This window comes from Ovis aries, chromosome 6 (genome assembly GCF_016772045.2).
Source record: "Ovis aries strain OAR_USU_Benz2616 breed Rambouillet chromosome 6, ARS-UI_Ramb_v3.0, whole genome shotgun sequence".
Taxonomy (NCBI): Eukaryota; Metazoa; Chordata; class Mammalia; order Artiodactyla; family Bovidae; genus Ovis; species Ovis aries.
Window position 1 is genome coordinate 61,695,142 of NC_056059.1, and position 25,712 is coordinate 61,720,853.

Sequence of the window (25,712 nt, forward strand, 5' to 3'; positions counted from 1 at the left end):
CCCCTGTAGACTAAATAGACTCATTTCTTTTGAATTCTTAGTTCAAGAACTACTCCCAGGTATGAACGCCTTATTTCAGGGAAAAACAAGAAGGAACCGGAATCTCAGACTGCTCAATAGCATGACTCTGGAGAGAGGGACGCTCCCGAGGAACTCCTCCCCTACTCCAACCCGCAACAGGTGCCCCCATCATCTCCGGCACCTGACTCCCTCTGCTCACTCCACATGCTCCTCTCCCCTTTGTACTCATCCGCCTGCTTGGCCGCAGGAAGAGTGATCCTGTGACACAAGGGCAGATCCTACGAAAAGAAAGCCCCAGGTGCTTCCACGGAAATATACTGGCCTCTAGGATAACAAAGGCCCGCTGTGATCGTTGGGAGGCGTGGATACTGCTTAGGGAAAACTGACCTCAAGTCTCACAGCAAAGTTACTGCTTGCAAAATACTCCGGTTATGTGCAAAACCAGACATTATTTGCCACACTTTTCTTCATATGGGAAAAAATAACAGATTCCCCTGACCCCCAACACCAAAGGGACAGCTAGCTCATTACAGCTAGCCAGACTGCTTTCTTGGGCCATCACCTACAGTCTGGTTTGTGTTTAGCCAAAGATGGAGCCTGGGGGGTGAGGGCAAGACGTCAATGATGTCCTTCTGATTCAAGTTTTCATCTTAAGTGACACTTTCAACCTGACGCCCAGCACTCATGTCCCTGGGCAATGAGTCAAGTAATCAAAATAGCTCGTCTTTCCTGCATTTCACACTGTTTTTTACTATACATAATGGACAAAGCGATTTTTACCTATATAGTTGAGTTTCAGTATGGACTAAACTCAACTAAACTCCGACATTAAAGAAATCAGTGAACTAAAATGGACCTGAAGGGGCGAATTTATTTCAATGACCATTATACCTACTACCGTAATTCTCTGCAATTTGATCTCTGGTTCCTCTGCCTTTTCTAAATATCTACTTCCCTTAGAAGAAATGGAGTAGCCCTCATAGTCAACAAGAGTCTGAAATGCTGTAGTACTTGGGTGCAATCTCAACGACAGAATGATCTCTGTTCATTTTTAAGGCAAGTCATTCAATATCACAGCAGTCCAAGGCTGTGATCCAACCACTAATGCCGAAGAAGCTGAAGCTGAACATTTCTATGAAGACTTACAAGACATTCTAGAACCAATACCAAAAAAAGATGTCCTTTTCATCACAGGGGACTGGAATGCAAAAGTAGGGAGTCAAAAGATACCTGGAATAATAGGCAAATTTGGCCTTGGAGAACAAAATCAATCAGGGCAAAGGCTAATAGCGTTTTGCCAAGAGAACGCACTGGTCACAGCAAACACATTCTTCCAACAACACAAGAGATGACTCTACACATGGACATCACCAGATGGTCAATACTGAAATCAGACTGATTATATTTTTTGCAGCCAGATGGAGAAGCTCCATACAGTCAGCAAAAACAAGACAAGGAGCTGATTATGGGTCAGATCATGAACTCCTTATTGCAAAATTCAGACTTAAATGGAAGAAAATGGGAAAAGTCACTAGGCCACTAAGGTTTCCATTCAATTCAGTTAAGTTCAGTCACTCAGAAGTGTCTGACTCTTTGTGACCCCATGGACTGCAGCATGCCAGGCTTCCCTGTCCATTGCCAACTCCCAGAGTTTACTCAAACTCAGGTCCATTGATTCAGTGATGGCATCCATCTCATCCTCTGTCATCCCCTTCTCCTCCCACCTTCAATCTTTCCCAGCATCAGGGTCTTTTCTATTGAGTCAGTTCTTTGCATCAGGTGGCCAAAGGACTGGAGTTTCAGCTTCAGCATCGGGTCCTTCCAATGAATATTCAGGACTGATTTCCTTTAGTATGACCTAAATCAAATCCCTTATGATTATTCAGTGGAAGTGACAAATAGATTCAAGGGACTAGATCTGATAAGACAGAGTGCCTGAAGAAATATGGATGGAGGTTTGTGACATTATACAGGAGGTGGTGATCAAAACCATCCCCAAGAAAAAGAAATGCAAAAAGGCAAAATGGCTGTCTTAGGAGGCCTTACAAATAGCTGAGAAAAGAAGTGAGAGGCAAAGGAGAAAGGGAAACATATACCCAACTGAATGCAGAGTTCCAAAGAACAGCAAGGAGAGATAAGGAAGCCTTCCTAAGTGAACAATGCAAAGAAATAGAGGAAAACAATACAATAGGAAAGACGAGAGATCTCGTCAAGAAAATCAGAGATACTAAGGGAACATTTCACGCAAAGATGGGCACAAGAAAGGACAGAAATGGTATGGACCTAGCAGAAGATATTAAGAAGAGGTGGCAAGAATACACAGAACTATATAGAAAAGATCTTAAAACCCAGATAACCATGATGGTATGATCACTCACCTATAGCCAGACACCCTGGAGTGTGAAGTCAAGTGGGCCTTAGGTAGCATCATTATGAACAAAGTTAGTGTAGGTGATGGAATTGCTGCTGAGTTATTTCAAGTCCTAAAACATGATGCTGTTAAAGTGCTGCACTCAATATGCCAGCAAATATGGAAAACTCAGCAGTGACCACAGGACTGGAAAAGGCCAGTTTTCATTTGAAACCCAAAGGAAGGCAATGTCAAAGAATGTTCAAACTACCATACAATTGTACTCATTTCACATGCCAGCAAAGTAATGCTCGAAATTCTCCAAGCGCGACTTCACCATTATGTGTACTGAGAACTTCCAGATGTTCAAGATTTAGAAAAGGCAGAGGAACCAGAGATCAAATTGCAGAGAATTACAGAAAAACATCTACTTTTGCTTCACTGACTATGCTAAAGTCTTTGACTGTGTGGATCGCAACACACTGTGGAAAATTCTGAAAGAGATGGGAATATCAGACCACCTGACTTGTCTCCTGAGTAACCTGTATGGAGGTCAAGAAGCAACAGTTAGAACCAGACCTGTAACAACGGACTGGTTCAAAATGGGGAAAGGAGTACATCAAGGCTATATATTGTTACCCTGCTTATTTAACTTATATGCAGAGTACATCATGCAAAATGTTGGGCTGGACGAAGCACAAGATGGAATCAAGATTGCTGGAGTAATACCAACAATCTCAGATATGCAGAAGACACCACCCTAATGGCAGAAAGTGAAGAGGAACTGAAGAGTCTTCTGATAAAGGTCAAAGAAAGTGAAAAGGCTGGCTTAAAATTCAACATTCAAAAAACAAAGATCATTGCATACAGTCCTATCACTTCACAGTCCTTTTCACTTCACTGGGAAACAATAGAAAACAGTGATGAACTTTATTTTCTTGGGCTTCAAAATCACTGCAAGATGGTGACTGCAGCCACAAAATCAAAAGACGATTGTTCCTCAGAAGAAAAGCTGTGACTAACCTAGACAGCATATTAAAAAGCAGAGACTTTAGTTGGCCAACAAAGATCTGTCTAATCAAAGCTATGGTTTTCCCAGTAGTCATGTATGGATGTGAGAGCTGGACCGTAAAGAAAGCTAGCGCCAAAGAATTGATGCTTTTCAACTATGCTCTTGAAGAACCCCTTGGACTGCAAGGAGATCAAACCAGTCAAACCTAAAAGAAATCAAACCTGAATATTCATTGGAAGGACTGATGCTGAAACTGAAGGCCACCTGATGGGAAGAGTCGACTCATTAGAAAAGACTCTGATGTTGGAAAGACTGAAGGCAGGAGGAGAAGGGGACAACAGATGAGATGGTTGGATGTCATCACTGACTCAATGGACATTAAGTTTGAGCAAGCTCCAGGAGATGGTGAAGGACAGGGAAGCCTGGGGTACTGAAGTTTATGGGGTCACAAAGAGTCGGACAGAACTGAGTGACTGAACAATAAATGGACTAATTAAAGCAATCAAGGTTCTCTATGTAGAATGGCTATTCATTCAAGTTCATGGAGGTGACTCTTTACAGCAACAGTGGTGGGTGTTTACACTAACCGTGGGGATCATTAGCCTACTTTCAACAAGAGGCATTCAATGTCTGGCCATCAAGAGGACTCAAGAAATTGCAGCATTTTTGTTTTTCTGGGCAGTCGAAAAAGACGATTAGTGGCAGGCCAGCAATGATTTACTCCTGACACAGACACTTCACCTGTGCAGATTCAGGAAAAAGCAGGTGGAGTGAACCTCACATTGGCTGAGTAAGTTTACCAAGGACAGACGGCTTGCCACACATTCAGGATGAGGAGTTGGGCAGCAGTGCTCTGCGTGCGTGTCACCCGTCCTTGCACCGTGAAACCCCTACCCACAGTGCTGAATGGCTAATTCAAGAACCTGCAGTTGGCTGACCTCAGGACACCGTGTTCTCCCCTAATGAAACAGCAGTGGGGAGTGACATGCGACATACCCTTTTGATATTAAAACCCACAGTTAATGGATCATAATTCACACAACTGTGAAAGGTATAAAATGCCAGTCTGTTAGCTGCACCCGTATCTCTCTGACCAGGAGAAACCAACAAGGCTCTGGTTCTATTGCATTCTTCTGGGTTCCACCAGTCTCTCTCCTGGAGTTAGACTTTGTATCTAACTCCAGAGCTCAACTGCAACAACCAAGAATGGATTTACTTCACCTCTTGCTTGTCTCCCACAGGACAAACTGCACTCAATCTAACTCCAAGATATTCTGAGCCAAACCTCAGCACTTTCCGGGAAATGCTTTAAATAAAAGGACAGAAGGAAAGTAAACTTTTTGTTTGGCATTCCTAATAAACAAGTGGGTAACTTTAGTCAACATTTCCTTCTTTCTACGTAAGCTGCCCAACTGTGTGATGCAAAGACATCAAAGAAGGAAGAAAACCATAATTTCTATTTATGGATCAGCCTTAAAAATTTTAAATGTATTATGTATGCTTTACTTTGAACATAATATATTAGTATAGTAGTACATGCAGGTAAATAATCAATGGATGTGTACACTGGTGGATACATGCTCAAAATTTTTTATCAATGGGCTGCATGATTAAAAAGGTTTTAATGTCTCTTGTTTCTTTGGCCATCCCTTACAGCTTAGTTCCTGGACAAGGGATTGAACCCAAATCCTTGGCAATGAAAGCAGAGTCCTAACCACTGGACAGCCAGGGAGTTCCTATCAAAAAAGGCTTTACTGTCTTTTATTTATTTAGCATTGCTATATATTCTTTTTTAAAAACTGAAGTATAGTTGGTTTACAATATCATGCCAGTCTCTCTGCAAAGCCACAGACATGTAGCAATGAAGTCAAAGCTATATACAAAATCAGAACCTTCCCAAATAAGGAAAAAATGGCTCTGCAACCCACAGAAGATCTTGCCATAAAGATGACTTTACTACTCTGCAAATCTAGTGTCTCTGAGAGGCAGTGAATGCCTCATGTTTAGCCAGGAGCACAACTGGTTTGGGACTAGCCTATCTTTGAGCTATTCCTTTTAGTTCACAATTGCTTGTTAACTTTAGGGGGAGTCTGTATGCTAAAGAAACCACACCTGTTGAAACTTAACAAGAAAGGCGGGAGATTAATGGAATGGAAGAGACAATTTGTTCTCTGAGTGCTGCCTTTGTAGGTGTCATTTCATTTCAATTTCTATCACAGACTGATAAAACACATATATCAAAATCTTTACAGATACAAAAGCTATTTAAAAGGAACAGGATCACTTTTTGAAGAAAACTCAAGCCCACAGCACATGGCCTATTTCAGTCTCACTGCACTACAACCTTGGAATCACGTTTGTATCAATGGAGACATCTTTTTAATAGGACTATAGCCTTCAGGTCTATACCCTAGAGGACTGTGACTTAAACACAGGACAAGACTAGTAGCTCAATCTGAAATTTGTTTGGCACTGGCAGACTAACACTGCGCATGCCTGTTTTCCCAACTTTTCTACATCACTGGTTCCAACAGACAACAACAAAAACCACACACACACACACACGCAAATGGGACAACGGAAAATGAGTGGCAGTGGCTTTTAAGTAACAGGGCAGGGTACCTGGGATGCTCTCTAACTTTCTTCTGAGTTCTTCGTTTTCTTGTTGCAGCGAAATCACCTCCTGCTCCAGCTCTTGGCATCGGGGACAGTAGCCTTCCTCTTCCTCCTCCTCTTCCTCCTCAGGCAGCGTAGATGATGATGGGTGACCATGGGATTCAGATGTTGCTGGGGAGGTCCAGCCACCTAGTGTGTGCACGGGGGATGCTGATAGAGGATCCACATCCGCCAGGTGGCCATACTCGCTGACCGAGGAGGTGTTTGGAGTTGGAAAGCTCCCTGAGAGCAGGTAATTTTGCAGGGAGTCGGTGAAAACTCTCAAAAATGCAGAAGTTTGTTGTTTCCTTTGCATATATTGCATTTCAATGTCTAAACTGTCTGAGGTCTGACTGTGGACTCCTTTGCCAACAGGACATGGTTCCTGTCTTTCAGTGTAACTTGAGCCTTCCTGCTTCACACAAGATATCATGGATTGAGAATGGTTGGAGTCTAGAAGTTTGCCTCCACAATTTAAGAGGCTAAGGACTCGGCTGCATTGTTGAGCAAAAGCGTCCAAGATCATACGACTCTCTGAAACAGAGGAGAAGACACGTCAGAGACTGACAGCCAAGACAAGGGACAGAGGGTCCTCGACTTGGAGCTCAACGCTCAGAAATGTCAGAACCATGGACTTCTACTCTCTGCCGCACACCGGTGTGACACAGTGAGTCCACATGTACCTGGATGCACAGCTTCCTGCTGCTCCTGATGAGCCACCCCAACTCGATTCTGGGAAATGGCTGGATGGGACTGGGGCACCGAATAGAGACCCCCTCTCTATGGCATCGGCTGGCCTGCACAGCTCCAAACTTACACCTTTGGCTTCATTAACATTCTCAATCTAATGAATCAAGCCAGCCCTGCAGACTCAACTCCTCATTGACAGGGGAGCTTACAGCAATCATTACCACTATTTCTGGAGTGCCCTCATGCCCTTGCTATTAATCAGCGGATACAATCCCCACTGAGAGTACATTGCTCCCAGATGCAAACTGGAGAAGAACGAGAGGTGAAGTGCTCACTAAACACCCAAGATAAAACAAGGAGTGGGCCTATGAGGCAAATGAGGAGGAGCCCCAAAGCAACACTGTGTCATCCACCATCTGGGTTGGTAATTCTTTCCTGTATCTGATACCTTAGCCTGATCTATAGCAGCAGCATCTGAAAAGCAACAGTGCCCTTCTCAGGGCTTCTCCCACCAAATCTCTTAACTGGCATGCACAGACAGGGCCAGTCAGTTTCCACAAATGTATTCCAAAGCGTGTTAACTGTCAATCAGTGGAAAGCAAAAAACGGATAGAAAGCAATCAGTTCACCTCAAAAAGAAAAAATATGGAAAGGCCCCCGCTCCCTGCCCCAGTCAATATTGTGAAAATGTGACTCAATGTTGTCAGTCTAAGAGTTCTGAAAATTCACCCTAAATGTAAGCGCTACATCAACATTCTCTTCTTTGTAGACCACCACCCAGAATGGGCAATTTATAAAAACCCAGAGAGATATTTTTTTAGGGTTTATATTTGGCAATGAGGGTGCCTCTTATTTCCTCTCCCCTCTATGTAAAATAGTGGCAACAAACAAAACACTGTAGATTCTAGATGCCAATATCTATTGTTTATTATAGAAATACAACTAGTCACTGAAGGACTGATGCTGAAGCTCCAATACTTTGGCCACTTGATGCAAAGAGCCTACTCATTAGAAAAGACCTTGACGTTGGGAAAGATTGAAAGCAGCACAAGGGGACAAGAGGATGAGATGGTGGGATGGCATTACTGACTCAGTGGACATGAGTTTGAGCAAGCTTCAGGAGATGGTAACGATAGGGAAGCCTGGCGTGCCACAGTCCACGGGGTCTCAGAGTCGGACAAGACTTGGTGCCTGAAACAACTAGTTGCTTGTTGTCCCTGGAAATGTTGTCTAGCTGTATCTTTACCAAGGAAAAAAAGACCTTTAAAAGTGAAAAATGGTGAGATGCTCAAGGGTTTCTTTGGGGACAACAAACCAGAATAATTGTGATTTAAGAAAATTGATTTCTCTAGAAAACCCAGGTTAACGACCAGTAAAACCAACCTTTTGAAATCTCCATGCAGCACGTCATGCTCTTCTTTGTTTTTTCTTACTAGCTTTCCTAAAGTAACTAAGATATCAGGGGGAGGGGGACAAGTCTCCTTTTCTAACTATCTATCTAAGGCCCAGAGTACACAGGAAGCACCCCTCACATCTCCCACATCTATAAAACGCTACCATTCATAAACCCTCAGGAAAAATGACAAGTCAGAACACAGAGGCCAGTACTCTTCAGCTCAGCAGACCTAAGAGACTGTATATTCCATGAGCGGACTGGAGCTTGAGGGCCAGCCCAGCATCTCACGAAATATTTACTGAATACATGCGGGGACTCTTGCAGATAAAACAGTATCTTAGTTTACAGCATTTGTATTCTCACCCTGAATCCCACAAATATGAGGCACAGGCCTGCTTTTTAACCACAATTACTTTGAGTGCTGAAGAACTAGATGCCAGGTATAGTTTTAGTCTAGAGCTGACTGATGGGCTGTGAAACTTGACCCAAGTAGCAGCTGAGATAAAGTTGGCTTGCTACTTTGGAGAAAAGGGGATGTGTATATGGGAACTATCTTTCCTACACCAAACACTGGAAGTCATGATCACTCTGCCCACAGCCTGGTGGAAAGAAAGAAATGAACTCATGATTTGAACTGAAATGTAATTGAGAAAGACTTCAAATAGTTGGGCATTATATTTTACAATGGCCAAAACTGAATAAATCAGAAAGTTAACAGCTGAACCATACAAGTGGGGAGGTTTAAGATGTTGCATTCTCATTTTTTACTCCCAGGTTTTTGTTCTTTTATTAGTGAAATCAAAGGACAATATTGATTGGGGATTCTCAATTCTGGCACATTAGCAGTTTTCATTCATTTAATCCTATAATCCCATTTCAGACCTGAAGTTGTATTTACTGTATGCATTTTAATCAGAATAGTCCCAATCGATTCATAGCCTATACACCTTTAATACAACCTTGATGAAACAAAATATGAAAAGAAAGATTAAAACAGAAATGCTTAAAAAAAAACCAGCTTGAATATATTTGTCCAGTGTCCTAAAAGGAGTTCAGTTGTCTGAATACTGATAAATCACACTACGGTATAGATTTTAAGGGGGAAAAAAATCTGATGTATAGACAAGCGTGATTTGTTTTCTTAACTGAAGGAGAAACTCCTAATATGTTGAGAAAAAGTCATTATGTATTATGCTATTATGGATAATGTATTAAAGTGCATTCAGAACCTCAGAGAATAGTTACAGCCACAAAACAGTTCTTGTCTGCAGTTTTTCTGAATGTTTTATTCAGAATTTGTTCTCAGAACTGATATATGTAAAAATAGCCACTGTAGCCATTAAAAGGCTGAATTTTCTTCTTTTCAGTACCTTATAATATTTGAATAGTATTTTATGTCAATACATTGAAGAGTGCGATGAAAAATGTTACTATTATATTTGGTGGAAAACAGCAAATCTTTCCACTCAACATATATTGCAGCCAGCAATACTTCACCTTTCCAGACAAAATATAATTAGAAATGTAGGTACTGTGTGATGCCCCTTATTGCTAAGAAATGGAGAAAAGTTCTGTTTTTATATGAACACAGTTGTATGACACACTGATCCATGATTCTTAATTGAGCAAAGTGTGAACGTGTATTTTAAATTTTTTGAACTTTTTTACCCCCACTAGTCACAGAATGTTCCACTCAAGTGTTAGCAAGGCAGTACAAAGTCAACAGATTACAGAGAGGCTTTAACACAACTTACTTTATCCCTAACTTCTCTAAAATGAAAGATCATAAAATGTTTTTTAAAAATCACAATCATAAAACACTCTAAAATGACCATGTTTTTCAAATTTGCTTTATTGTGAAACCTGTCAGGAGATAACACCATGTTGCAAATTGTGCCTAGTCTGATTCCAGAATCTGAACCCATGATTATTTTTGTAATTCAAAAAGTCATTTCTAGAAATTCTTCAGAATTTAAGAGGTTTAATCCATCCTAAATCTGGTAAGTGAAGAGGGATGGGAACTCAGCAATGAAACACAGGCTCCCTACTTTAACATCCTTCTTTGTAAGTAAAGCCTTGAATGGAATTTGCCCATCACAGCAGATCCCCAAGAGTATTCTGTTTCTATGAAGGAGATCACAGTAGTCAAGATTAGTGGTAACCTTTTGATTTTAGCCCAGTGAAGGGTGAAATATATTAATATTAAAAATGCAGAAGCAGAAAAAAATTTCTGTGACCTATACTACCACATATCCATATATTTATTACAATCTACTAAAAGGATTTCCAACTAGCTCAAAATAGATGATTTTCTTAAAACATTAATATAACTTCTATGAGAGGACTTTGTGGCATAGAAAATAGAAGTTACAAAATGAAAGCATCTCTGGAAGCATCATCCTGTTCTTAAATCAATTTACTACTGTATGTCTTTAAAAAAATGCCATCAGTTTTTTTTCCCTAATGGCAAACATCAACACAGCAAAACAGGATGCAATTTTTCTAAATAAATAAATCAATGATGTGTCAAAAATTAACAGATGAGTTAATATACTCGGTGCTATCAAAACCAGATGGTGCTTCCTAATATTCATCCTGCTCAGTCAATCCCTGAATATTTTCTGGACCATCGGTATATAAAATAGGATGCTGCTATTTGTGATGGCAAACAAAAGCAATCATGCCTGCCAAGCACATACTATAACAGGCAGCATTTCAGCTCTGCTAGACAGAAAGTAATTAGAATGCTTTTAATGTCCAAAAGAATGATGCTGATAGGCTGCCACAGATGTGTAGATTTATGAATATTTATATGGTGGTTTATAGCTGACACTTTTATCAGTTGAAGAAGATAAAATATCTGCCTGACTCAAAAGCTTGACAGTCAGGTTAATAAAATCTCATTAAAGAGAATGACCTATGCAATTATATAGGATTTATTGTAATTCATTTTTGATTGTACTCTGCTTAAAGATGCAATTTCCCATTTCCTGATGCCAAATTTAGGCTGCATATCAAGATGTACGTGGGTTTTAACTCTAAGCCTCCCACAGAGGAAAAATATGCTTTTAGAACCATGGTATATTACCCCTTTTAAGGAAAATTATTCTCTTCAGGAGATTTTATAAGAACACTGAAAAATCTATTTTAAATCACGTGTCTCCTCTCAATGGTTTATGGCCCTTAATGGCAAATAAGGTTCATTTCAACCCTTTCATCTTTTCACAGCATTTACTCTGGACACTCAGTTATCTCTCTTCCATCCTTCACTTGTTTCATCTCATTGATGTTTTGATTATTTTCAGTTTACCGGGTGGCCTGAGACATTGCAATAACACTGCAGGGAGGGTGCAACAAGCAAATCACCACCCTGCCTCCACTCCACCAAGTATGCTCACATGGCTGGCGGGGCACACATGCTCATTGGTTCAAAGCGGCACCACTAGTTCCTCAAAGGGCCAATCATCTCTTCAGGCGCCTTTCCTTCTGAGGGCCACTCACACACCGTGCCCGTTAAGAGATGGCTTTGTCCCCAGTGATTAATATTATGACCACAATTCATGATGTCTAGTTCTAAGGTCTGTTTTTGTTTGTTTGTTTGGTTTTTTTTTTGCCCCTGACCATTTCCCAAGAACTAACTCTCTGGAAAAGACCCTGATGCTGGGAAAGACTGAAGGCAGGAGAAGGGGATGATGGAGGATGAGATGGTTGGATGTTGTCACCGACTCAATGGACATGAGTTTGAACCAGCTCCAGGAGTTGATGATGGACAGGGAAGCCTGGTGTGCTGCAGCCCATGGGGGTCCCAAAGAGTCGGACACGACTGAGCCACTAAACTGATCTTCCTTACTGCGAGGAAGAAACCTACAACCCAATTCCTGTCCTTCCAACAAGCACATGGCATCCTATTCTTGGGGCTATCAAGCTTGCCACTTCATGAGCTCTCTTTAAAAAAAGAAATGTTGAAAATAAAGGGCAATAAGAAATACAGGGAATCTGAGGAGCATCGGCAAGCTCCTTTTCACACTTTTAGAATCAGTGACATGATTTCCACCTGGGGACAGAGACAGACTAAACAGGACATTAAACACTGAGAGAGGACATTCAGAACAAGGCAAGAAGGAAAAACAAAACAAAACAACAAAAACTCTTTATGGATAAGAGTGGGGAAACTGCCAGAGTAGAAGGGACCCTGGGAAGGACAGCAAGTAACTGGTGCAGAAAACAGAATACAGGAAAAACAGCAGGAAAAAGTAAGGTTAAAACTATGGATGAACATGAAAATGAAAGGGGGCAGACTTATACTGTCTTAAAAAAGGTAAAAGACTGAAAAACAGTCAGCAAAGTCTAAAAGGAGAAAGCAAGATGAGATTAAAGACTGAAGTGGGTGGATAAAGAGGGGGAAACCCCTAATGAACACGATGGCTTGGAGGTTGTGCAAAGGAGTACACAAAGCACAGAATATGGGAAAAAGACCCAAACTTCTGAATAAGAAAGCAGAGCTAGGAAATTAACAAGGAATGACCATGAAGTAGTTTGAAAGAAAACCAGAACCCAAACCCAGAAAGCACACAAACCTCACTAAGAAAGGGGGAAAACACTAGAAAAATGAGGAAAATGAAAGGAGAGCCTAACAACGAATACAAAAGCACAACAGAATACAAATACAGGGAAAAAAAAAAAACCTCCTGCAAACAATGAGGACATCCACACAAGAACCCCTCCAAATCAGTGAGGGATGTGACAGGACAAGTCTTCACTATAACCTATAATTAGATTTTCTTTCTCAAAACCAATCCTTCATGTGTCAAAATATTGACAAACAACAGAACAGGAGCTTAGGCTTCTATAACTCATTTCAAGACGATGCTCCTATTTTTCATTAGGAAAAAAAAAAAACAACAAAAAACCACCTTTGGATTCACTTATATGCAAGATTCGGAGGGCTCCAAAGTGCCGTAAAAGGCCTGAGCAGGAACTTTTTAGTTCCGAGGAGGGGGATAAACGGGGCTGCGCGTCCTCAGGAAGCACAGTGCACCCTTGGGCGCAGGCCCCAGGCTGCGGCCTCTCCCGTCAGCCCGCCTCCCTCCCCGCAGCTGGGCAGGAGGGCCGGCTTTTACCAGAAGTCTCGTACCCGGGGTGAGTGCTCCCCGAAAGGCATTTCTGAGGGGCCCGGGCCCAGAAAGCTCGAGAGGCGCGGGATCACGGCGCGCAGCAGCGCCCACCCGGCGCGGGGAGGGCGGGCGGGCGGGCGGCGGGACCTGGGGCGCCCGGGGTTCTCGGGGCTGGGGGAGGGGCAGGAGTCTCCGTCCCTGAAGTCGCGGCCGCCCGCCCCACCCGCGTGACCGGTGCCGGGGGAGCCCCGCGTCTTACAGCCACCCGCGGGGACCCTGGGGTGGGTGGGAAAGGGGCAGGCAGAGACCGCGCGCGCTCGCACGGACGAAACCAAACGGCCCTAGGGCCCGCTGAGTGACCGCGACAGAGCGAGGGAGAAAGAGAACCAGAGAGCAAACGGGGAGGAAAGACGAGAAGCAAACGGAGGGGAAGTGAGAGAGAAACGGAAGAAGCAGAAGGAAAAAGTGAAGCCGCAGAGAGGGAGGGCTTCCTCGAGAGTCGCCCAAGAGCGCCAGCTTCTCCCGGGGCGGCCGCCGCTGCCACCCGAGGGTGTCCCGCCCCCACTCCCAGCCCGCGCGCGGCCCCCGGCTCCCCCGCCACCAGCCAGGTCGCCCATCGCCACCGCCGCGTTCCCCGGGCGCCGAGCGGGAGGCGAGCGGCGGAGACACCTGTTAGGAGGCGCGCGCGCGCCGTCGGAAGCCCGGGACGCGGCGGCGGGGGCGGCCGGGAAGCGCCAGAAGTTGCCGCCGCGCGTGGAGGCCTCCGGGGTGCGCTCGGATGTCCGAATCCTCCCTCAGCCGTGTGCGCGCCCCCTGCCCACACCCGCTCTCCCCTCGCGGCCCTCCCGCTGGGCCCAGCGCGCCGCAGGCTCTCCGCGGTCCCTGGGCTTCTCCTTCCCGGGGCCCCACCCCTCCCCCCGGACGTGGCGGGACGGAAAGTTGCGCCCAAGAGTTGGTACCTGCGCTGAGCTCCAGACTGGCGCCGTCGCCGCCCGTGCTGCTGCTGCCCGCGGCGGCCGCCGGGCTCGACCCGTACCTGACGACGGCGGCGAAAGAGGAGGATGATGACGCGGCGGGGGCCGCGGGCGGCGGCGCCGTAGTCCTCAGGTGGCCCTGGGACGCGGCGGGCGTGCCGGACGGAGACGACGACGACGCGGCGGCGTTGGCCCGGCCGGGCCCAGGGGGGAAAGATCCCTGCGCCTGGAACTGCTGCGGCGGCGGCGGCTCGCTGCTGCTGATGGAGACCGCGGCGTGCGGGGCGAAGGGCGGCGGGGGCGGCCGCACGTGCGGCAGCTCCACCAGGGTGGGTCGCTCGTAGCGCTTGGCCAGCGCGGGCCTCTTGCCGGGGAACGTCTTGAGGACGCTGTAGGGGCCGCGCTGCTTGTAGATTTTGGGGACGCTGGGCCCCTCCTCTGCCGGCTGCATCTCTTCCTCCATCCTGCGCCTCCCGGCCGCTTCCCGGCCGCACGCCCCCTCGGCGCCCGGCGCCGGGCTCCGAAGATGCCGCTGCCGCCCGCCCGCCGGCTCTGCCCGGGTGCGCGCGTGTGGGAGGGTGGGTGTCTGTGCCGCGGCCGCCGTCACCACCGCCGCCTGTCGCGAAGCCTGGCATCGCCGAACCCCTGCGCGGGGGGCTGCCGCCCGAGCCCTGATTGACAGGCTGCCTCGCCAATGCCTGGAGGGAGAAAGGAGGTAAAGAGCAAGTGTTTAGGGTAATATCTGCTAATGATAATGGGGGCGGGGGCGGAGCCTGATGCCGCCGCTGCCGCCCGCGTGGTCGCCGAGCCTGGTGTGCGCCTCCGACGGGGGAAGGGAAGGAAAGAGCCGGGACCCCGAGGGCGTCCTGCTAACAGCGCGAGGTTCTGGCCGGGACGAGACTTCGGATCCCCGTGCACTTGAGGCTCCTGCTGTTATGGGCGGGGCCCGGTTTTCGGAAGGAGCTCTTGGCGACCCCTGCACGACCCCAAACTCTCCGCTTGCACCCAGCTGGGAGTAGCTGGGGCTGGGCGGGACGGGGTAGCTGGAGTGCGTTTGTACCTTGGGAAGATAATACACCGCGTTCTTCTGCCTATGGAAAATTGCTCCGCCAGCCTTCTGAGAAGAACATCTTGAAGACTTGACCCAGGTTGCTGCGAGTTGTTTGCGCGCCCAGGGACTTTTGTCTATATCCAGCTCATGGCCTTCGAGTTCATGTTGTCATAAGAAAACACAGAGCATCATACTTTTACATTATATCATTAGATTCCTATGAGAGGGCATAAAAGAATCCGTTTCCCCATTCTACAGATGAGAAAACTGAGGCTCTTTGAGGAAATTGCACATAGTCAGATACTCAAGTGTGTGGCCGAGTTGCATAGATGTACCCAGATGTGCAAATTCTCACTTCTTGTAGACTCTGCAATTTAGGGGAAAAATATGACCTGACACCCCCTTTGGGGATGGTGATTAGATACAACAATATCGTTTGTGTGTCTGTGTGTCTGTGTGTCTGTGTCTGTGTCTGTGTGTGTGCCCTTGTTGGACCAAAATTGTGTCTGTGAGTGTGTGTCCGTGTGTGTGTGTGTGTGTGTGCCCTTGTTGGACCAAAATTGCCCAAAAGCTCTGGCTCTCTGCGTTGCCCAGGCAGCTCCTCACTGTGTCTGGGGCCACCAGGGCAGGGTTTCTGGACGGCACAAAATTTCAGTAGTTGAATGAGGGAAGCGCCTCTGTGGTTCAGAGAAGGATCCCTTGGGCTAGAGATGTCTTCAAATCTAGAGGATTGCCCTGGCTTCTCCCAGCCATTTTGGGAACAAATCACCCCTCCCCTAGGTTAACTCCAATATCAGCAACTCCCTCCCAGGTTTGGTTTCTAGCCTTCAATCTTCACTCTCCAGGTTAGAATTCTGGGTACGTCTCCTCCTTGATGTGTGACTGTCATCTCTCCACTGTGAAGTTAGTTTCCTTTTCAGAGCTTTCCTTTTAGTCTTGGAAAAGTGACCTATTTTCTTCTTCTCCGGGTTGAGGACCTTGGTCTCTCATTCGCCAGACTTCTCTTCCTCTGGAAACCTTCTCTCTCTTTGCAGGATCAGCTTCTGCATTCCTCCACCCTCCATAGTCTCCCTCTTTCCTGCGGCATCCTCAGATCCTGCTGCGGTTTTCTCCCCTCCATTTATTAGAGATGAAATAAATAATGCCATAAATAAAAGTATTTGGGAGTCCAGGAACTGTCAGGGCTGATTAGGGCATAGAGGACATTTTCTTTCTCATTATGCAAAAGCATTTCATGGGGAAATAAAAGAGGTTTCATTGTAACTCATGCATGTCATATTTCAAGGAATTCAAGATATTAATCATATTTAACATTATTTGCAACGTTTCTCCCTGGCTTCTGAAAACTGCTAAATGAGGACACGTGGATCAGTAAGAAAAAGGGAGACAAGCATGAGAGGGACAGTTAAGAAATAATGAAATGCTGGTGAAAGACAGGGAAAGAGAATGAGATGCCAGGGAGATGTTTCTTAGGCACATAAGTGAAAAATGGGGGAGCTTCTTCTCAGAGGTGAGACAGCTGAAATTGAATGATACACTGGAGGAAATAAATGATAACAAACCTCCCCATACTTTTCTTTCTATAAAGCAGTTCTGAATTTTGCATTGAAATGTTTTCCTCCCACTTTACTCCCAGATAATTTGCCAATAAGTCCTGGCTTTTGAAAAGAAATTGGGTGGTGCCAGTGTGAGTAGGTAGGGGGTGGTTAGAGGGGAGAAATTCATCAGTTCTACTACTGAAGAAATAATTTCCTATACCTGGGAGCTTTTTCTTCTCTTATGTATTTTTAATTTGTATCAGCCTTACCACTTAAGCACTTTAAGAGACTGGGAACAGTACTTCTGTTGTTATAGTTTACCAATGAAAGGATCTGCCATTCTGTATGTTGAAAAGTGAATGTTTCTATAAAACTGAATGGTAAAATTAGTGGTTTAGCTAAAAAAAATGAAACCCTAGAGGAAAAATATTAAAATTTTTTAAATGACCAGCTTTTAGATCCACATGCTAGCAGTCACCTATGTCTGGATCCATAGAAAAATGAAGTGCTTAATAATCACGTTTTAGAAAATGAAATGGGCATTTACTCCCAAGTGTGGAGTTGAACTCAATTTTAAAATTGTAAGTGACCACTGTTCCCTGCCTGGGGTTGTACGTACCTGAGTATTGTATATAAGTGTAATATATTGAGGTTTTATAAAATCACTGGCAGCACTTTTGTAAGCATCTTACTGTAAATTTTAGTCCAAATTATCAGATAGTGATTTTGCTGATATCCTCTCTTTAGGGTCTCAGGGGCTGACGGGATGGTAATTACACCCATGCTTTAAATCTTTTTATATATTTACTCTTACTTAAAAAAAAAAGATAGTGAACTTTTAAAAAGCCAAGTGGCTATTTATGGATAGGGTGATTTTTTGACTGGCAGCATGTCAATTCCTTGAGCCATCCAGAATATAGCTTTTAAATAATGTCAGCCATGGGAAATGCTTTTTATTGCACCAATTTCAATGATATTTAATGAGCTTCTGATTGACTGTTTGATCTCCCAATGTTTTGTGCTACTTTTAATTCATTTCGTATAATAGAAAAAAAAAGTAATTGGAATAAAATTTTGTGACAAGATAATGACCTTCCACTTTGAAATTAAATGTCTGATTAGCTTCAACATTTTAATGCTGAGATGATATTGCAGCAGGAACAGGGGTGTGCGTACTATCACTCGGTGGAAAATGACTGAGGAATACTCCTTTACTTTTCCCATTTGCATAGTAGAAAGGGCACGGTAGCCACTTAATCATAAGCTCACCGTCCTAGAGGGACCAAAATGGTCTTTTATTCTTGTGCTTGAGTCTCTGCCCATAGCTTTACTAAGACCCTGTCAAGTGGTTGTATAAACCATGCTTAAATACCTCCAGTGATGAGGACTTCACTACTTCTAGGAGCATCATTCACCCAGGGATTTATTCAACAAATATTTATTGAGTGCCTACTATGTGCCTGGGATCTTTCTAGGCAGTGGACAATACTCATGCTAAGTGGCTTTGGTTGAAACCACATGGACTGTAGCCCTTCAGGCTCCTCTGTCCATAGGATTTCCCAGGCAAGAATACTGGAGTGGGTTGCCTTTCCCTTCTCTAGGGGATTCTCTTGACCCAGGGATCAAACTCAAGTCTCTTGAGTTTGCAGGTAGGTTCTTTACCAATAGCACCACCTGGTAAGCTCTGGATATAGTGGAGCCAAATGTCCAGATCCTATTATGATAGAATTGGGGTGGGCAGGTAGTAAATAATCAAGTAGCTAGCTGAATGATATTAATATATTTATATAACAAATATATATTTATAAAATATAATAAATTATTATGCTTATATGTTAGATTTAAAATGTTAAATAATATATAATGCATAATAACACTATTATTATTATTTCAGATAGAAATAATTATTAAAAAAACAGCATGGGGGTGTTACTTTTGATAGGGTGATTGAGAAGAGTTGTTTGAGGTGGAACCATCCAGTTGAGAGTTACTCCTAAAAAAGAGTCATCCATCAGAAGAGTCTAAAGGAAATCAGTCCTGAATATTCATTCGAAAGACTGAAGCTGAAGTTGAAACTCCAATGCTTTGGCCACCTGATACGAAGAACTGACTCATCTGAAAAGACCCCGATGCTAGGAAAGATTGAATGCGGGAGGAAAAGGGGATGACAGAGGATGAGATGGTTGGATGGCTTCACTGACTCGGTGGACATGAGTCTGAGTAAAATCCGAGAGTTGGTGATGGACAGGGAAGCCTGGCATGCTGCAGCCCATGGGGTCGCAAAGAGTCAGACACAACTGAGCAACTGAACTGAACTGAACTGATGAGAAGAGCAGTCTAGGCTGAGGGACAGTAGTTGTGGAGCCATAAGGCAGGAACAGGCTTGAAGTTCTCAGGGAGCTGGAAAAAGGGCCAGTAGTCCTGGTGTCCTGCCAAAGGGTAGAGTGAGGAGATGAGGTCCAAGAGGCAGGCTGGGCAGGGCCTTATCCGTCGGAGGAAATGTTTGGGATTCATTCTGAAAGCAGTTGGGAAGCTTGGGGGCAGTTAAGGTGGGGAGTAACATGACCAGATTTATGTTTTTAAAAGATAATTTTCAGAAAAGGTAAAATCATGACTCCCATACATAAAAATGAACAGATGTTAAAGCTTTTATTTAACTTGCTCAATGCCATCATAGTATTCAAAGGACAATTTGATGTGGAAAAAGGAATGCTGAATTGAATGCATAAATATTTAGTGTATGTTAGTTGGTTTTCCCACGAGGGATATGGGTGACCGCTGAAAGGGAACCTCTACCATGAAGGAAGGTTTGTGTATCTATCAGTTATCTAAACTTTCAAAATTGTAAAAATAGTTCAAAGACGATGAAAGAGTAGATTCAGATAACTGGGGAAGGTGTGCTGTACGTAGACAATGCAGTTTTCCAATGAAATACAATTTACTTCCTGCAACAGTTTGTAAAAAAAACCTTTTAATTTTGACAGTTATATATTCTAAACTTTTCATTTTAGAATAAGCTTATTAATAAGCTTATTATTTTTAAATAATTACAGATTCACAGGAAGGTCCAAAGATAGTGCAGAGAGGTTCCAGGTACCCTTCATCCATTTCCTCCAAAGGATGGAATCATGCAATATGTGATCTTTTGAGATTTTTCTCTTGCTTTAATGCCCTTGAGATCCATCCATGTTGTTGTATCAATAGTTTGATCCTTTTCATTGCTGACTAGTACTCCACAGTGAATATCCCACAATTTGTTAAACCCTTCACCTGTTGTAGGATATTTTGGTTGCTTTCAGTTTGGGACTATTGCAAATAAAGCTTCTCTGAATAGTCTGGCACAGGTTTTAGTGTAGATGCAAGTTTTGTTTCTCTGAGTCTTTCTACAATATTTAAAAAGATTCCTTCTGTTTTGTGAACAATGGATTGTAGAAGATCAGACTGGAAGCAGGGAGACATTTATTTTCTAAACAGTGACTGAGTAACCCTTTCAAAATATAATCATGTATTTCCACTGCCCTCCATTGTCTTCCCCCTCCATAGAGTAAAATCCAGAGTGTGCCATTGCTTGCTAAAGTCCCCTTAGGAGCTACAACTACCCCTCTCAGGCCTCATTCTTTCTGTCCCCTCCCCACCTCACTCCACTCCAGCCTTGATGATCTTTCAGATCAGATTGGATCAGATCAGTTGCTCAGTCATGTCCAACTCTTTGCGACCCCATGAATCGCAGCACACCAGGCCTCCTTGTCTATCACCAACTCCCGGAGTTCACTCAGACTCATGTCCATCGAGTCAGTGATGCCATCCAGCCATCTCATCCTCTGTCGTCCCCTTCTCCTCCTGCCCCCAATCCCTCCCAGCATCATAGTCTTTTCCAATGAGTCAACTCTTTGCATGAGGTGGCCAAAGTACTGGAGTTTCAGCTTTAGCATCATTCCTTCCAAAGAACACCCAGGACTGATCTCCTTTAGAATGGACTGGTTGGATCTCCTTGCAGTCCAAGGGACTCCCAAGAGTCTTCACCAACACTGCAGTTCAAAAGCATCAATTCTTCGGCGCTCAGCCTTCTTCACAGTCCAATTCTCCCATCCATACATGACCACTGGAAAAACCATAGCCTTGACTAGATGGACCTTTTTGGCAAAGTAATGTCTCTGCTTTTGAATATGCTATCTAGGTTGGTCATAACTTTTCTTCCAAGGAGTAAGTGTCTTTTAATTTCATGGCTGCAGTCACCATCTGCAGTTACCAGGTTCCAAATGTCCTGCGTCAAGATTCTTATCTTTAATGTTCCTTCTGCTTAAAATGTTTCTTCCTCCAGATGTCTGCATAACTCTGTACCTTATCTCATTCCAGTCTTTGCTCTAGTATTTCTTTTACAATGAGCCCTTCACTAGTCACCCGATTTACAATTGAAGCCCTGCCTCCCTTCCCCCATACTCCCTACCTCTTTTTCTCTCCAGCACCTATCACCGTCTGTCATGCTATACAGACTATCTGCTGTGTAACATCATGTATATTACACGGGCAGCCCTGCATATCCTTGCGTTCCTCACCTGTGATTTCAGCCAACCATGGACTGAATTTCAAAATTTGATTTACTGATACCTAGAGCTGACTGCACCACTGCCATTTTATGGAGGGGACTTGAGCAGCCATTTTATGCAAGGGGCCTGAGCAGCCATTTTATTTAGGGTCTTGAACAGCCATTTTGTAATGGGACTTGTGCAGCCATTTTATTTATGGGATTTGTGTAGCCATTTTATGTAGATACTTGAGCAGCTATTTTATGTAACATACTTGAGCATTGGAGGATCTTGGTATCTTCAGCGGATCCTAGAACCAATACTGAGGAATGCTATGCTATGCTATGCTAAGTCGCGTCAGTCGTGTCCGACTCTGTGTGACCCCATAGATGGAAGCCCACCAGATTCCGCCATCCCTGAGATTCTCCAGGCAAGAACACGGGAGTGGGTTGCCATTCCCTTCTCCAATGCATGAAAGTGAAAAGTGAAAGGGAAGTCGCTCAGTCGTGTCCAACTCTTCGCGACCTCATGGACTGCAGCCTTCCAGGCTCCTCCGTCCATGGGATTTTCCAGGCAAGAGCACTAGAGTGGGGTGCCATTGCCTTCTCCGACTGAGGAATGACTCACTCATTTTTTTGCTTCCAATGAGTAGTATGCAAATTCCTTAAGGGTCAGAGTTCTGTTTTTGTTCTGTTCCTTGACTCTGTAGCATCTAGACTAGCATCTAGCACAGAGCTGAGGCTCAGGAAGGGCTTGTTGGACGAATGGGTGACTTTAGGAGGCGCTGGCAATAGTCCAAATGAGAAGTTGGACTGCCTGGACCAGTGCACTGGTGGTTTCAATGGAAGGAAAGAGATAAACGCAGAATGTATTCAAGAGGCAGTTGTTCCTTTTTATACAGCTTTGGAAAGTGGAAAGTTTATGCTTATGTCAAGCCCAAATTTTCTTCTTCTAACTGTTGGCTGTTGGGGTTATTCAGAAGAAGTTTAATACTCTCCCTAACTTGAATTTAGAATGAAATCTTACAACATTTTTTCTTCCTTCCTGTGATGGTTCCTAGGACCTTTTTGAAATGGATCCATCCTTTTAAACAGTAGATTAGGATAGGCATCTTTGGTCTAATTGCTATTTTTCTCACTAATAAGATTCTGTGTTCATTAGGACTCTTTCAGTAGCGTGTGGCAGAAACCCAATACAAATGAATTATGCATAAAGATGCTTATGGCTGTCATAACCCTGAAGACTAGAGGTAGGCCATGTGTAGAGCAGATATATATGCTCATATAGTATTATTAGGAATCTACCTCTCTGCATTGCTTGCCTTCAATTTTCTGTTGATTCATCTTCTGGCAGGCTCTTCCTTTGTGGTGGTCATCTGGCCACCAGCAGTTATCACCTGTGTGAAAAGAGAGCACCTTTTCCCCGTCAGCTCCAGGGAAATACCAGAATTAACTGTCATTGTTTTGTTGTGTCTTGATTAGTTTACTTGTTCCTTAACCCTTCCAATGTTGTGATGTTGGGGCTGTTTCCCTTAAGGGGAAAAGAACTAGAGAACAAGGAATTGAAGGAATTTCCCCGAAGTCAAAAAGTGGATTAATTGGAGTTTAACTCAAATGAAGAGTCTTATGTTTAATCAGAGTAGCAAATATAACTTGTTAAGCTTAGTAAATATAATCTTTTACTCTCTATTCCTCACTTCCCTCCAATTTCTGAACGAACATTCCTCCCAAAGGGCTGAAAGCACCCTAGACAGAAGTATGAGCTTGAGAAGTATATGAAAATCAAGTTGCATATTAAAGCCTGGAGGACAAAAGGAGGAGCATGTTATTAAGGGAAAGTCGGGGAGATGTAGTAATAGTAAGTTGAACTGTGGGTGATTCAGTTTTTAAAAAAATTGCAGTCTTCACCAGCAAGGTCAGTTTCCATTTTGCCCTCTTAATTTCTTTAATTAATTAATTTTAAAATTGTCTGGCCATGTGGCATGTGGGATCTTAGTTCCTTGGTCAGGGATCAAACCTGTATCCCTTGCATTGGAAGCACAGAGTCAGGGAAGTCCCTCTTAATTTTTTTATATGAGTATTGTATCACAACAGGAAACAATCAGTTCCTAATGTTAGTTAGTATTTAAGCCAGGATTTTAGTACATGGTACCACCAGAGGACCAACTTCCATGCAGAAGGTCCTGAAATGAGCCAGTAAAATGCAATCTGAAGTATTTGGCAGTTAAATATTGAGATTTTGTGACATCACACATTGTATGCTTTACCGAATTTTTACAAATTAATGCATGCTGTATGTCCCCAACCAAGAAAGTGATTTTTCTGTTGTTCTGGCTGCTTAGAGTATTTCATGGTTTGCTAACAGAGCGTCTTTGTTTTATTTATTTACTTTTAAAATTTTATTAAAGTATAGTTGACTTACACTGTTGTGTTAGTTTCCGACATACAGCAAAGTGGTTCAGTTACACACACACACACACACACGCATATAAAGTTTGCATTTTCTAATCCTAAACTATCAATCTACTGCACCCCCTTGGGAACTACAAGTGTGTACTCTATGTCTGTGAGTCTGTTTCTGTTTCATAGGTAAGTTAATTTGCGTCATAGTTTATATTCCACACATAAGTGATACCATATAGTATTTGTCTTTCTCTTTCTGGCTTCCTTAATAGGATAATCTCTAGGTCCATCTATATTGTTACAAGTGATGTTATTTCATTCTTTTTATGACTGCGTAGTATTCCATTATACATTTGTATGCCACATCTTTTTTATTCATCCATGTGTTGGTGGACAGTTTAAGTTGCCTGCATGTCTTAGCTGTTGTAAACAGTGTTATGAACATAGGAGTGCCTGTGTCATTTTGAATTAGAGTTTCATCTGGATGTACGCCCGTGAGTGAGATTGCTGGATCCATGCTACTTCTCATTTTAGGTTTTTGAGGGAACTCCATACTGTTTTCCATAGTGGCTCCACTAATTGACATTCCCAACAGTGTGGGAGGGTTCCCTTTTCTCCACATCCTCTGCAGCATTTGTTATTTGTTGACTGTTTAATGATAGCCATTCTGACTGGTGTGAGGAGATACTTCATTGTAGTTTTGATTGGCATTTCTCTAATAATTAGTGATATTGAGTATTTTTTCATGTGTTTTTTTGCCTTCTGTCTTCTTTGGAGAAATGTATATTTGGGCCTTCTGCCCATTTTTTGATTGGGTTTTTTTTGTTGTTGTTGTTATTGAATCATATGAGGTGTTTGTATATTTTGGAAATTAAGCCCTTAATGAGGCTTCTTTAAATACCCAATTTTGAAAACCAAGAGAAATATGTTTTTCTGCAAAAATTATGATAATTTTCTAGCTGAATTCTCTAATGTCCAGGCAGCTGGGCTTTTTGAATCTGTTTTCTAGGTTACAAAACAGGAAAGTTTTATTTTCCCCCTGTGCCTTTGTCTTCAAAAAGCAACTGGTAATAAATGTCACATGTTGCATGAATATTAATGATAACACTTTGGTCTTGTTTTCAGGTTAGTCAGACTTCAAGGTTCCCCACCCCCCAATAGCTGCAAAGATGACTGATTATAGAATCATAGACTTTGCTTTTCAATAAGAGATGATATTCATTTCCTAGGGCTGTTGTAATAAAGCAGCACAAACTCAGTGGCTTTAATCACAGAAATTCTCACAATTTCGGAGACTGGAAATATGAACTCGAGGTGTCAGCCAGGTAGGTTTCCTTTTGAGGACTAGGAGAAGAACCTGGTCCGTACTCTCACCTGACTTCCGGTGGTTGGATGCTGGCTGTCTCTGGGGTTCGACTTGTAGAAGCATCACCCCAACTCTGCCTTCATATTCCTGTGTGCCTGTCTCTCTTCAAATTTCTCTCTTTATACTTTCTTACCTCAGCCCTAGCAAACTAACACACATACCGTTGAGGAAGATTATATGATAATCTCTAGTAACAAAAATGAATTATGGCAGAAAGGTCAAATGTTTGATTTTTTTAAAAAGCAAGACTACCAGAACTTGTATGATTTAAAATACATTGCTGGAAGACTTATTTGCACACAGCGCTGCTGCTGCTGCTGCTGCTTCGTCGCTTCAGTCATGTCTGACTCTGTGCGACCTCATAGACAGCAGCCCACCAGGCTCCGCTGTCCCTGGGATTCTCCAGGCAAGAACACTGGAGTGGGTTGCCATTTCCTTCTCCAATGCATGAAAGTGAAAAGAGAAAGTGAAGTCGCTCAGTCGTGTCCAACTCCTTGCGACCCCGTGGACTCAGCTGACCAGGCTCCTCCATCCATGGGATTTTCCAGGCAAGAGTACTGGAGTGGGGTGCCATTGCCTTCTCCATTTGCACACGGTAGATATGCACAATTGGGCAT

General features: G+C 43.6%; 1 protein-coding gene across 2 annotated transcripts in view; it reads right to left on the reverse strand.

The window, feature by feature from the left end:
* BEND4 (BEN domain containing 4) overlaps positions 1–14,760 on the reverse strand; it is a 32,862-nt gene extending 18,102 nt beyond the window's left edge. For both annotated transcript variants that reach the window (XM_042251348.2, XM_027971395.3), the window contains exons 1-2: positions 14,198–14,760; positions 6,006–6,572 (exon numbers count right to left, since the gene is read on the reverse strand). In XM_042251348.2, the coding sequence (XP_042107282.1) occupies positions 6,006–6,572; positions 14,198–14,675 (1,045 nt within the window). In that variant the 5' untranslated portion in view covers positions 14,676–14,760. The remainder of the gene's footprint in view (positions 1–6,005; positions 6,573–14,197) is intronic.
* Positions 14,761–25,712: the final 10,952 nt, after the last annotated feature.